The following is a 12,918-nucleotide window of genomic DNA, read 5'->3' on the forward strand; positions in this document are numbered from 1 at the left end:
CTTAGGATAGGGCCCACTTTCCCACATGCCTCTCCCAATCCATATAAAATAATATTGCATCAGCCAATCGCAACTTAATCAACACAACAATTGCCACCTCAACATGCTCCAGCTCAGACTGTGTCCAGAGACTTCAGGTGTGGAATGACAACCCTTCAGCTTCATTACTCGGGTGATACCTTTCCTTTCATAGCATTTTCTAATTCCATCCCAGGTGGATCACTTTCTAACAAAGTCCCAAAACCTAGATATGGACCAGGTTCTGTGAGAGAGAGCATATGTTCACATGTATACATAAACAAGTGCAAAATATATACCTGAAAGCAGAAGTACACTAGAGTTTGCAGTGAGTACCCCCCTAACACTTCCTCTCCACTATTCCAACATTTGGGTCCATGATTGCTCAACAATTTGTTTGGCTTTGTATGTTAACTCTCTTTTCAGTCACCAGGTTCCAGATGCCATCAGGATGCTGGCCAGGCTTCCCTGGATTGAAGACCCCACCAATGTCTCCTGGATCCCTGCTTCCCCAGAGACCCACCCTACTAAGGAAACAGAGAGACAGGCTCGGAGTATGGACCAACCAGTCAACGTCCATGTTCAGCGGGGAAGCAATTACAGAAGCCAGACCTTCCACCTTCTGCAACCCACAACGACCCTGGGTCCATGCTCCCAGAGGGATAGAGAATGGAAAAGCTATCAGGGGAGGGGATGGGATATGGAGATTGGGTGGTGGGAATTGTGTGGAATTGTACCCCTCCTACGCTATGGTTTTGTTAATTTATCCTTTCTTAAATAAAAAATAAATTTAAAAAAAAAGACTGAAACTTTAGCCTAACTTTAAATTATATATATATATATATGTATCATTTATTAAAATATAGATATCTTCATTTACACATTTAAAAACAAAAACATGAACAGGGGCATATGTAATACATTTTGTATTGGTAGATCCTTCCTATCCACTTAGTTCTTCTCACACATTCACCACACCACCATTTTGGGAACACTTAATGCATTTTTCTCTTTATTATTTCTAAAATATAAATTTTGGACATTCAAAAGTGCAACAGTTAATGTGCCTGTGGGGAATATCACAGTTAAAAATATAAACAAAGGCAGTGATACAGCTTGTCATAATGTTTTGGCAGTATTCTCCAAGTCTATATAGAAATACATATATACATATTGATGTATAACATCATTTCATCTTATGTCCCTCTTCACAAAAACAGGACCATTTTGTACAGATTGTACATTTTAAGGACAACACTCATCATTTAGAAAGTCATAAATTTTATTTCTCAGGCCAGCTTTGATTGTCTTCATAAAAACTGAAAGCAAGGAAGGACTGGCCAATTTTCATCTGGGAATTTTGCAGGAGGAAAAAGCAAACACATCTGTGATACACTGAAAACACTATTAAAAATATCCAATCACATACACATGGTGGGAACATTTGTTAGGACTGGATCCTGCTGGTCTGAGAATTTTCATCTATTCTCATGATGTCACACAAGATACAAAGTAACATCAAGTTGCAAAGCACCAACAAAAAAAAAAAAAAAGGAGGCTGTACAGGAGAGAGGGATGAATAAACAGAATGCTTGAGCTGTGATTCTAGAAACACAAATGTATCTCAAGTCTAATTGGCTCTACAGAACCGAGTCAGGTTTTCTTGTTTAATTGGCCAATCTGGCTCAGTCTTCACACTTGCTATGGGAAAAAAAAAAAAAAAAAGTGGGTAAGAAAGTTGGAGCTTGCACTGAGATTACACCAGTAGGTAGTCAAGTACTTTGTTATTGCTTCCTCATCTTCCAAAACATCACCTGCTAGGAGCACATACAGTGAGTGATTGCCATAATCACAGCCCATGTTTCATTCATATGATGTCAACAATTAAACAACATTGCAATGAATGTCAATGAACCCACACCAACTAATTTGACAGTTTAGATGTGTGTCCTTCACAGTGTGTCCTTCTAACAAACCCCCAAATACCAGCAAAACTTGTTTTCACCAAAATATCAAACCAGTTATACAAATAATACCTTGGATTGCATCATTTTATTCATTCCCTTTTTGGGGAAGGAGGATGGAGAGGAGGCAAATTCAGTTTCCCTATCCAATGAGAAGCAGTATCTTTGTTTTTGGAAAAACTGCCAAGCCAAGGTTTCATTTTCTCAGCCTCAGCTCTGACTGTAAAGTTAAACTAAGAGTGGCAATTGTTACATATATGGCATCAAATGCCACTGACCTGAAGCCAAGGATTTAAATAGTAGGCTTCTTATAAACTTCTAGCTCAATTCCAAATTGCAAATTATTTTGTTTCCCATGGCAACTTCCTGTAACTTAAGATATTTCCCATACTTTATCAGAACAGCTAAGAAGTTTATAAAAATGTAGATTCCTGCTCCTCCTCCCACAGACTCAATAACTCAGACTCCATGATGGGTGCTTAGAGTCTGGTTGTCAGTTACATTTGGGAATCAAGGTTCCAGACTAAAGTACATACATCCTTCACTAAGTGGTGACTTTACAGTCTCTGAGCTTCAAATTATTTCTCTTTGGAGTAATATATAAAAGTAGGGGGCCTATGTTCAAGGTATCCTTCCAATGCTTCCAGAGTTTGTAGAATTAAATATACACTCACCAATATTATCACCAGGCATGAATAAACCTCTGAAAATCCAATCTTTTTGCTAATGGTTGCTTTTTCATTGGATAATACATGAGAAATCACGTCAGGCATGGGCTTATGTGTTTCTGTTGAGAACACTTGGGACTTAGGAATTTAATTTTAAATCCTTTGACATCTGGGGGCAGTTGTTTTCAGCATAGCATGTTAGGGTCCCTATTCAGTACACAGAAAAAGTCTGACTTCCTGGAAGCACTACTTTTACTTTGTTCTCTATGTTCAACTAAAGTTAATCCACTAAAACTATTACCATATTTTATAGAGAAACATATGTTATTTAATATAAGTGTCAAAAAACGTCAAACTTGGCACCTACTTGGTAAGGGCTTTTTTTAATTGTGCTTTCTCTGCAGGGGAAAATGTGTTAGATATTACACATTTAGCATTACTGATAACAGTAGTATTATTAGAAATGTAAATTATAATATGAAAATGAGTTGCTGGGTTTCTAAATGACCCAAATCTACCAAACAAGATTAGTGAATTATTCTTTTATCTTTTTTTTAACACTAGAAAATAAAAAGGTAAAATGCTATAGTACCTTTTAAGGTTCAAAAGTGGTTTTGAATGTACTTCATAAGAAAGTTCAACAGCAGCTGATACCAATTTTCAAGCGGGAAGTACATGGATGGGTTGAGTGGTCTCTTCAGAAGTCCAGAGAAGATAGTTAATACAAATCTAAACACATCTGTGGTTAGAGTTATTTACATAATTACAATGCTGCAGTTTTATTGCTGTAAAAATTGTATGTGTTGGAATCTCATCAATGCCCTTGAAACACAAAGTTCATCTTCCATGGCCTATTATTTCCTTGGCCAACTACTCCAAACTTCACACACCACTGAGATGCTACTGACGCACTGCAAGAAGCAATGCTGGAAAAGTTCACTTCAGAACAGTCCACTCATCCATATTGAGAAAGCTCCCGGAGGCCCTTGGCTGGGAAATTCCTCTTCCACATCATCCAAATCTTCCTCTCAAACTTTGCATTGCAATAAAGTGGTTTTCTTGAAGGCATCCATGGAAGGTGCCTCCTAAATCTACAGTCACAGGAAGCTGTCCTCTACCAGGTCCGAGGAGTCTATACCAATGTCATCCATCATGTCGATGTCCTCAATGGTTTCATCCTCTCTCTTGACAAAGGTAGAACTGCTGGAGCCTGTCTCTATGGCACTCTCTTCAGAGGTCTGAGAGCTGTAGGAGGGAGGGAATGGGAAACATTACAGCTCACAGACCATGGTGGTGTCTCTAAGAAGGACCTCAAAAGCAAGTGGCTCTTCCTGAAAGACCCCTCATCATTCAAACTCAGGCTACCACTACCTTCATAGGAGCTTAATGGGCTTAAGTAATAATATTCAACTGCTGCCAATGTCACAAAAACAGAGATGAGTGTACAGTACATTGCACCCATGGAAATGTACAATACCATCCTTGAAGCATGCTTGCCAAAATATATACCCTGAGTTAGAGCAAGCTGCTAGGGTACCAAGTCACAATAAATATAAGAGGCTGAGGCACACAACAAAACACACCACAAGATGCTGAACCAGCAGAATTCTGAAGGTGAAGTGCACCACAGCCAAAGGTGCTGGTTCCTCCTCTCACAATCTGCAAAAGGACCACAAGACAGGACACAGAAACTTATCAACCCCATGCAGGGAGTAGCCAGGTTTCACATAGAGCAAACCAAATGTAAAATATTATCAGGGGCCAGGTGGTGGCACACCTGGTTAAGTGCTCACATTACAGTGTGCACGAACCCAGGTTCAAAACCCTGGTCCCCACCTGCAGGAGAGAAAGCCTCACAAGTGGTGAAGCAGTGCTGCAAGTGTCTCTCTATGTCCTTCCCTCTCACTCCTTCCCCTCTCAAATTCTCTCTGTCTCTATTTAATAGTAAATAAATAAAAATATTTAAAAATAAATAATATCTATAGGAGATTTGAGAGGGTTTCTGAAACCTGATAGTGATTTCTTAGAAAATTTGGGGTAAGCTAATGAATGCATTGTAGATTTTTTTCTTTAATAACAAGATTTTTTGTTTGTTTTGTCTTTTGTTTTTTTAAACAGAGCCCTAGTCATTGAGAGCTGAATCCTAGAATGCACAGGGATAGATTATATAGACTCTGACTCAAAATAACTCCAAGGGAGGGGAGTAGATAAGACTGTGTGTGTAGACTGACCATGAGTTCATTAACATCACAGTGTGGGAGATGGACACCTGACAGTTCAGTTTATATGTCATGGTGTGTTTTAGAAGTTTTCCATAATACAAAGTTAAAAAAGAAAGAAAGAACAAATCAGGCAGGAAGCAGCTGAGGTCCACCCCTGTGGGTCTGGGTTAAACTTGCAAAGCAAGTTTCAAAATCACCCTCAGGTGATTCCAACTTGCAGCTGACACCACTTCAAAGAGCTCAACTCAGTCTCTCTCAATTTTTCTGCTCAGTTAAATGACTAACTATGAAAAAAGCAAGAGAAGATAATAGGTCAGTAATCCTAGGAGCTGTGTCCACTTGATCAAGTTATCTGAGAACTAAGGGCAAAGACTGCCCACCAGGAAGACACACCGCTCCCTATCCAGACTTGCCCCAGATGATCTGGAAACTTTTCAACACTGTTCTCTTGGGGTTTCTACAATCCAATCCACTAGAACAGATTCACCACCCTGAGAGAAGGCCTCATAATTATCACCATGGTTCCTCTCCTCCTGGTGTGCTGGGGCAGAGAAGTAAGAAACAAGGTCACACGCATAGCTACCTGTGTCTGTTCCTCTTGCCCAGGTCTTCCTCCTCAGGAATTGGATCGATGTCAGGCAGAGGGATGATGTAGCCACTGTCTGCGCTCAGCCTCTGCTCATCCAGGCCACCCTCCCAGTTCTTCAGTTTGTCTTCCTCATTTTTGTAGGTGACACCAATGTAGGCGTTGTCAGTGTCCACACGCATGCGTGCCACAGCCGGATGGTCGCTCTTTAGGAAGTCCAGGTGGATCTTTTCATAACTCTATAAACATTCATTTCAGGTGTTAAGATAAACTTCACAAGGACATACAGATCTCAGAAATTACTGTTATTTAGCTGTGCTTCCCAGCTACCTCATAGATGTGGGGTTCAGACAAGTGGAGGAGCATCAGATGTCAACTTCCCCCAGAGATATGGGATGTGAAGAAAGGGTCCCAGTAGTTTAAGAGGACATGCAGTGGATAAAGCATTGTACTCTCAACCATGAGGTCCAGAGTTCAATCCATGGCATCACATGCCTGAGTGATACTCTGGTTCTCTCTACTCCTCCTCTTTCTCCTCTCTCTCTCTGTCTCTCTCTCTCTGTCTCTTTCTCTGTCTATCTCTCTCTCATAAATGAATAAATAAATCTAGGGGAAACAAGGGAGGGAGGGTGACCTGGAAAAGAGAGATGGAAGATGGGTCCCCAGTGGCCATCTCCTACAGGTAGGTCTTAGGATGGATACCAAACACCCCATCTTGATTTAGAAACTTCACCTGTGCCCTCATACACATGCTGTCCCTTTTCAGGACTTTTCTATCCTCCATAGCATATCTCTGCAAGATTAGAGTGGGTCCCAATAAGAGGTAAGAAGAATTTCCACAGAGAACACCATACCTAATGACTCCCAGATCCCTGAAGGTTGGAGAAACCTAACTCAGAATGTAGGGACCTTTGGTGTAAGACCACCCCATTTTCAACAATAGTTCCAATCTCTTCTCAACAACACATCTTCACCACCCAGAGAGTCTGTGATAGGCCTCTGGTTAATCTGCTGCTTTCTCAGTGCCTCACATATAAAATCTGTAATGGGCAGCAAGATCACCAACAGACGACAGTATTTAAATTCCAGTTCAGTGTGTAACCTCCTGAGGCTGGTCCTCCTTGAGAAGTAGGATGAGAAGGTATGAAAAGTTTACATGGTGACCTGAATCTAGGAAGTTGTATATATATATATTCAACTTATATGTGTCTGGGTTTCCTTCTCTGCATCTCAGCAGAAAGTCATTTCATTCATTAGCATATCCTACTTGGTTCCATGAAATTACATTTGTTCCTTTGAACAATGCTTCCTATTCCACAAAAAGCCAGCTGGAGCCACAGATAACAGCTGAGGTTGTTCCTTCCAGTCATCTGGTAAAGGCCAACTTTGCGTGGATTAAAGTGCACTCAAATGAGCTATTTAATGACTGTGGATGCCCTGCAACTTCTAAGTATATAGTAGCTTCGGATACGCAAACATCTGGTGAGGAAAGTGCTTACAGGTGTTACACACTTAAGATGCAAAAGGTAGCCAGCCATGAGGGAAGAGAGGGTTTCATTTAGGGTCACTACTAGGCCCAGGAAGCACTGCCACCAGGTCACTGGCTCACACAATTTCTTTCCTCCTTTTTCAAATATTCCTTAAAGACAATGCCACTCCCTGCAGTAAAAACTACCAGCTGTTATTGTCTTCTTACTTTGTCTATTCCTTCCCCACCAACTGAAGAGACCCAGACCCACCTTCTTATATTGTCCAGGTAGCAGATTCTCCACAATCTCACTCAGGTGGTTAAAAGAGGGCCTTTTCTCCGGCTCACTGTTCCAGCACTTCACCATGATTTCGTACCTGGTGAAGCAGAGGATTCAGTGGGCACACACAGGAGTATTGGGGTACCCGCTACCCTCGCAGGACAGGGAGGAGACTCACACTTCACTGGTGGCATGGTCAGGCTTGGCCATTCGGTATCCACTCTTGATCTTGTTGTAAAATGTAGAATCCACCATCATTCCAGGGTAGGGCGTGCCACCTGAGAGCCAAAGAAAGCCAAGGATGAGCAGCTGTGCCATTCATGGCAGAAAGCTTGGGGTCACACTGGAAACAGTTGGAGATCCCTGCCTTAGAATACTGTCTCTTTCTGAGAAACTAAATGTTGGCATCTCCTTAACAAAAATTAATATAGACAGGATTTCTGGCTTAGTCAAGTCCCAACACACTGGGAAAACTATATACCTTCAGTAAAAGCACAAAACTGTAGCTATAAACAAAAATTCTGAATTGTTGAGGACAAAGCAATCATCTTCTTTCTGTTGAAAAGAAATGTCAAAAAAACTTAAAGCGAAAAGTAAAACAATCAAGGCTGGGACTGGGAACTTCCAGCTATTCCTCTACTTTTAGTGGCATATGAGTCTTGGTTAAGTCACACACGGGAGTGATTCACAGTGACTTTCAGGGAGGGAGAACTAGACCAGAAAAATGAGACCAGGGAGGAAAGACACCTTTTACTATCACATCAGAGCCAGCAGTAACAAATTCATGAGCTATTTCACCTGTTTCTATGTGGGGCTCGAAGTGAGCCCTGGGTGAGGCATTCACTCTACTGCCAAGTCAGTTCTCCAGCCCTGAAACACTTTGTGCTTTTACAACCAAGACCAAATCAAGCTTAATTTTTCTCTTTAATCCCATACAAAACCATCCTACACTTCTTTCTCTATGGCCAGATAGAATTTTCAATCAGCACCACATAGGGCCAAAGAAACTGCTCACCAGGTAGGATGCTTGCTTTGAAGGTATGTGACTCAAGATCTCCCTGGTACCACATGAGAGTGCTCTAGTGACTCCAGTCCCACAGTTGGTCTGTCAGTCTGTCTATCTGACTGAAAAAGTAGCCAAGGAGGAGTGAAAGTGTGCACACATAAGGCACGAGTGACACACACACACACACACACACACACACACACACACACACACAGCAGGCGTCCTCAGGGCAGACATGGGTCTTGAACCCTCCCTGTATCTGAACACCATTTACAACCTGAAGCTTGGATGAACATGGAGTTCCCCTTCCCACATTGTCCCAAAACAACCCAAAGGAACAATCCAAAGGGATACCAGGCCCATACCGAGCGAAAAGATCTCCCAGAGCAGGATGCCGTAAGACCAGACGTCGCTCAGTGTGGTGTACAGGTTGTCGAAGATGCTCTCAGGAGCCATCCACTTCACAGGGAGAAAGGTCTGCGGGGAGGAAAGAGGACTGAAACCCAGAGCACATACCCACGATCTACAGCAGCAGAAGTGAAGAGGGGCCTCTGGAGGCTAGAGATAGCTTGCCCCAAGAGAGTATACTGTAGTGTCACTGTGCTCGCTGTTGAGTTCTTGGCACTCAGAAGAGTGCTCAACCCCTACTGGGTGCTTGATGACTAGGGTTGCCTCTTCTATCTACCTAGAGAATAATGAAAGTATTTCATCTTGAATTTTGAAACATCCCCAAAGGTATGAGCTGTGAATGGATTCCCCCCCATACATTTTTCGGGTGCTCTTGAGAACAGAATTATGACTCAATCCAGTAATCAGAGGGTCAGTCACAGTTAACTTTTGAAAACAATAAATTCACTTTCTATTATTACAAAAAGGCTGACATTCTGCTGCTTTTGCAGCTTCTTTTGTGAGGTTAGTCCCACCTTCACTGAAGATATTAAGCTGAGGGGGCTGGGTGGTAGGGCAACAGGGCAGCAGGTTAAGCGCATATTGCGCAAAACTTGACGACCGGTGTAAGGATCCCGGTTCCCAGTTCAAGACCCCAGCTCCCCACCGGCAGGAGGGTTGCTTCACAAGCAATGAAGCAGGTCTGCAGGGCTCTATCTTTCTCTCCTCCCCTCTGTCTTCCCCATCTCTCTCAATTTCTCTCTGTCCTATCCAACAACAACAGCTATGACAACAACAAGGGCAACAAAATGGGAAAGATGGCCTCCAGGAGCAGTGAATTCGTATTGCAGACACCGAGGCCCAGTGATAACCCCGGAGGCAAAAAAAAAAAAAAAAATACTAAGCTGAGAATCTGTGTACGGTAGGCACCCTGGCCTTCTTCAGTTTCTTCAGAACTCTAACCTTGGGCAGATGAGTCTGTAACTTTTTTCAGACAGCTGAGAAAATGGCTCTACCAAAGCCCACTGACTAGTTTCAGGGGCTTAATGCTAACAGTCATGGCCACATAGCAGATGAAGCACACAAAGTGTGGACATGGGATGGGCCAGAGTCCCTCCCTCAGTGAACACAACCATCCCCAGCGCTGTGGAAGGCAATGCAGTGGGCTGATTTGTAGAGGTGTCCCAAGCTCCTTTAACTTAGAAGTAAAGGGGATGTAAAGAAATGTTCAAGTGTAAGACAGAATAGCTCTCTTAAGAAAACTATGTCTTTAAGATGTAACTCATAGGGGGCCGGGCGGTAGCACACTGGGTTAAGCGCACACAGTACAAAGCACAGAGACCAACATAAGGATCCCGGTTCGAGCCCCTGGCTCCCCAGCTGCAGGGGGGTCACTTCACAAGCGTTGAAGCAGGTCTGCAAGTGTCTATCGTTCTCTCCCCCGGCTCTGTCTTCCCCTCCTCTCTCCATTTCTCTCTGTCCTATCCAAAAACTACAAAAATGAAAAAGATGGCCTCCAGGAGCAGTGGATTCATGGTGCCAGCATCAAACCCCTGAAATAACCCTGGAGGCAATGAAGAAAGAAAGGAGGAAAAGAAGTAAATATGTAACTCATGGGATTTTAATATTTTAAAATTTAACATTTTAAATTTTAATAAAAGAAATGCTAGCCTTGAAAATGCATGCACTACATACATACATGAATGCACACTTAAAAAAAAAAACATAGAAAGCAGAGCAGAAGAGAGTGTGGAAGAGACTATAGCATAAATGCTTCCTTCAATGCCGTGGGGGCCGGGCTCAAATCTGTGTGGCAAAGTCTGCTTGCATGCACACAACTTGAAAGTTTTCTTTATTAATAGGAGAGAGTAAAGGGCAGAGTGAACCAGAACATCATTCTGGCACACACAGTGCCGGGGACAAACTCAGGGCTTTATGCTTTTAAGTGCAATGCTCTAACCACTGCTGTATCTCCCAGGCCACTACAAACACAGTTGACATAGCAGAAGCTAATGTGTATTGGGTGTTTGTACTGTCCCAAAGCATTTATATGAATTCACTAACTGAAGCCTCCATGCACAGGAGATAGAGACGGCTATCACTTCTCTCTACCAATAATTAAACTGAGATATAAAATGTCACAGTAACTTGCCCAGCCACCCTGCTAGCAAGAAATGAGTTAGAACTCATACCCTAGCAGAGTCTGTTCTCCGGACCAAGCCCCAAAGTCCCAACACAAGCCTCCTGGAGCCCATGTTACAAGTAAGGGTACCCAGTGGCTGGAAGCTAGACCTGATTCCAGAGGTTCAAGGGAGGGAGAGGGAGCACATACACTGCCTTTTGACACGTAGTTCGAATCGTGCATGATGTCTCTGGCCAGACCAAAGTCACAGATCTTCACGATCTTCCCTTGTGCCAGGAGGACGTTGCGTGCGGCCAGGTCCCGGTGGACACACTGTGAGGCAAGGCAAGAGAAGACATCAAGACTCATCTGTCTGCTGTGAGCAGGCATCACCCCTGCAAGACAGGCTGCTCCAGGTAGCTCCCCTGAGGCTGGTCTGGCAGGAGCTCACCTCCCCCAGGCTCCCATCCCAACCCTGTCCGAAATGGATAAAGTGCCTGAAAGAAGAGACACCGGACACTGTGGTACAACCCAATCTGTTTTGTGGTGAGTGATGCCTGCCCCTCCAAGATCCTTCTGCCATGCACCTCTCCAAGACCCACAGCCAGGGTCCCTGGACACACTTACATTTTTCGAAGCCAAAAATTCCATCCCTCGTGCAACTTGATAGGTAAAACTCAACAGGTCCAGCAGAGTGAGGCCATCAGTGCTATCATCAGACAGGAGGTTGTTGACGTCTGTGTCTGCGAAAGAGGATGGGCAATGGAATGGGTGGGTGCCAGTCAGAGCCTGAGAATAGGAACCATGCATTAGGCTGCCAGGGCTGGTCCTAAAGCATCCCCTAAAGTACTTTCTCAGAGAAACCTCAGAGCATTTCCAGATCTCACAGACAGTCTCTAATCTCTGCAGCAGGAAAGAAACAGGTCTAGGGTTGGGGGACAGCATGCTTGAGACTCCAAGGTCCCAAGTTCAATCACCAGCACCACCATAAGCCAAAGCTGAGTAGTGCTCTGGGGTCTGTCTCTGTCTCTCTCTCATCACTCTTATTAAAATAAAATAAAATATTGAGAGAAAGAGGGAGAAAGGAGGGAAAGAAAGAAGGAAGGAAGGTAAAGGAAGGAAGGAAGGAAGAAAAAAGGTCTGCACAGAAACACAGGTCTGGTCTAAAGGTAAATATATTATATATATATATATATATATATATATATATATATATTGCCACTAATAGACACAGACACACATATGCACAAAGCTTCTGTGATGAAGTTTCTGTGATGAGTATTCATAAAGGTCCCTTGAAAATATAGTTTGGGGGCTGGGTGGTGGCACACCCAGTAAAGCACACACATTACAGAGTGCAAGGACTTGGGTTCAAGCCCCCACCTGTAGATGGGAAGCTTGACGAGGAGTGAAGCAGTGTTGCAGGTGTCTCTGTTTCTCTCTCTGCCTCTTTATCTTCCCCTTCACTCTCTACCTCTGTCTCTATCCAATAAATAAATAAATATTTTTCTAAAAAGAAAATATAATTAATGGGCACCAAAACTTTCCCCAGGGGCTGAGCAGTGGATTTCCAAGGACCCAAGTTCATGCCCCCATTCCCACCTGGAAGGGCGAGGCAGTGCAGCAGGTGCCTCTCTTTCTCTCTACTTTTCTATCTCCCTTATCCCTCTCCATTCCTCTCTGTCTCCATCAAAAAGAGAATAAGAGAGAAAGGAAGGAAATGAAGAAAATGGTCACTGGAAGCATTTGGATTCATGGTGCAGGCACCAAGCATAATAACCCTGATGGCAATAAAAAATTTAATTATTAAAAAAAAATCCGCTTCATGTTATGGCCCTTCCCATGCGGTGTTAGGGGCCACTGACAGAGCAAGGCACACATCTTACACAGTGAGCTATCTCTCCAAGACTGTTTCTCTTTCTAAAGCCATTTTCTTAGTGCTGAGATTACTTTATGAATGAAACCAACCACCAGTCAGACTAGAGGCAGTAATCATGAAGATCTCTGCCAGTGGCTTAGCATTTCACTCTCTTTGTTTTGATCTGTGCCAATGACTTTGTACTTAGTTCCTTTTGTGTGTACACACCGACTTTCCTCAGAGCCATCTGGAAGGGACCCAGGGTTTTCGAGGAAGAAGGTAACCCAGGCCAACAGTCCTCAGTTCTGTTTTTAGGATTTTCAGGCATGTCAAGAGGAG

The 12,918-nt window shown here is 43.1% G+C and overlaps 1 protein-coding gene across 3 annotated transcripts in view; it reads right to left on the reverse strand.

The window, feature by feature from the left end:
* Nucleotides 1-835: 835 nt before the first annotated feature.
* PDGFRA (platelet derived growth factor receptor alpha) overlaps nt 836-12,918 on the reverse strand; it is a 48,443-nt gene continuing 36,360 nt past the window's right edge. For all 3 annotated transcript variants that reach the window (XM_007539721.3, XM_060188048.1, XM_060188049.1), the window contains exons 17-23: nt 11,349-11,464; nt 10,932-11,054; nt 8,578-8,689; nt 7,385-7,484; nt 7,198-7,303; nt 5,456-5,697; nt 836-3,895 (exon numbers count right to left, since the gene is read on the reverse strand). In XM_007539721.3, coding sequence (XP_007539783.2) covers nt 3,748-3,895; nt 5,456-5,697; nt 7,198-7,303; nt 7,385-7,484; nt 8,578-8,689; nt 10,932-11,054; nt 11,349-11,464 — 947 coding nt within the window. In that variant the 3' untranslated portion in view covers nt 836-3,747. The remainder of the gene's footprint in view (nt 3,896-5,455; nt 5,698-7,197; nt 7,304-7,384; nt 7,485-8,577; nt 8,690-10,931; nt 11,055-11,348; nt 11,465-12,918) is intronic.

Source organism: Erinaceus europaeus, chromosome 3, assembly GCF_950295315.1.
Source record: "Erinaceus europaeus chromosome 3, mEriEur2.1, whole genome shotgun sequence".
Lineage (NCBI taxonomy): Eukaryota > Metazoa > Chordata > Mammalia > Eulipotyphla > Erinaceidae > Erinaceus > Erinaceus europaeus.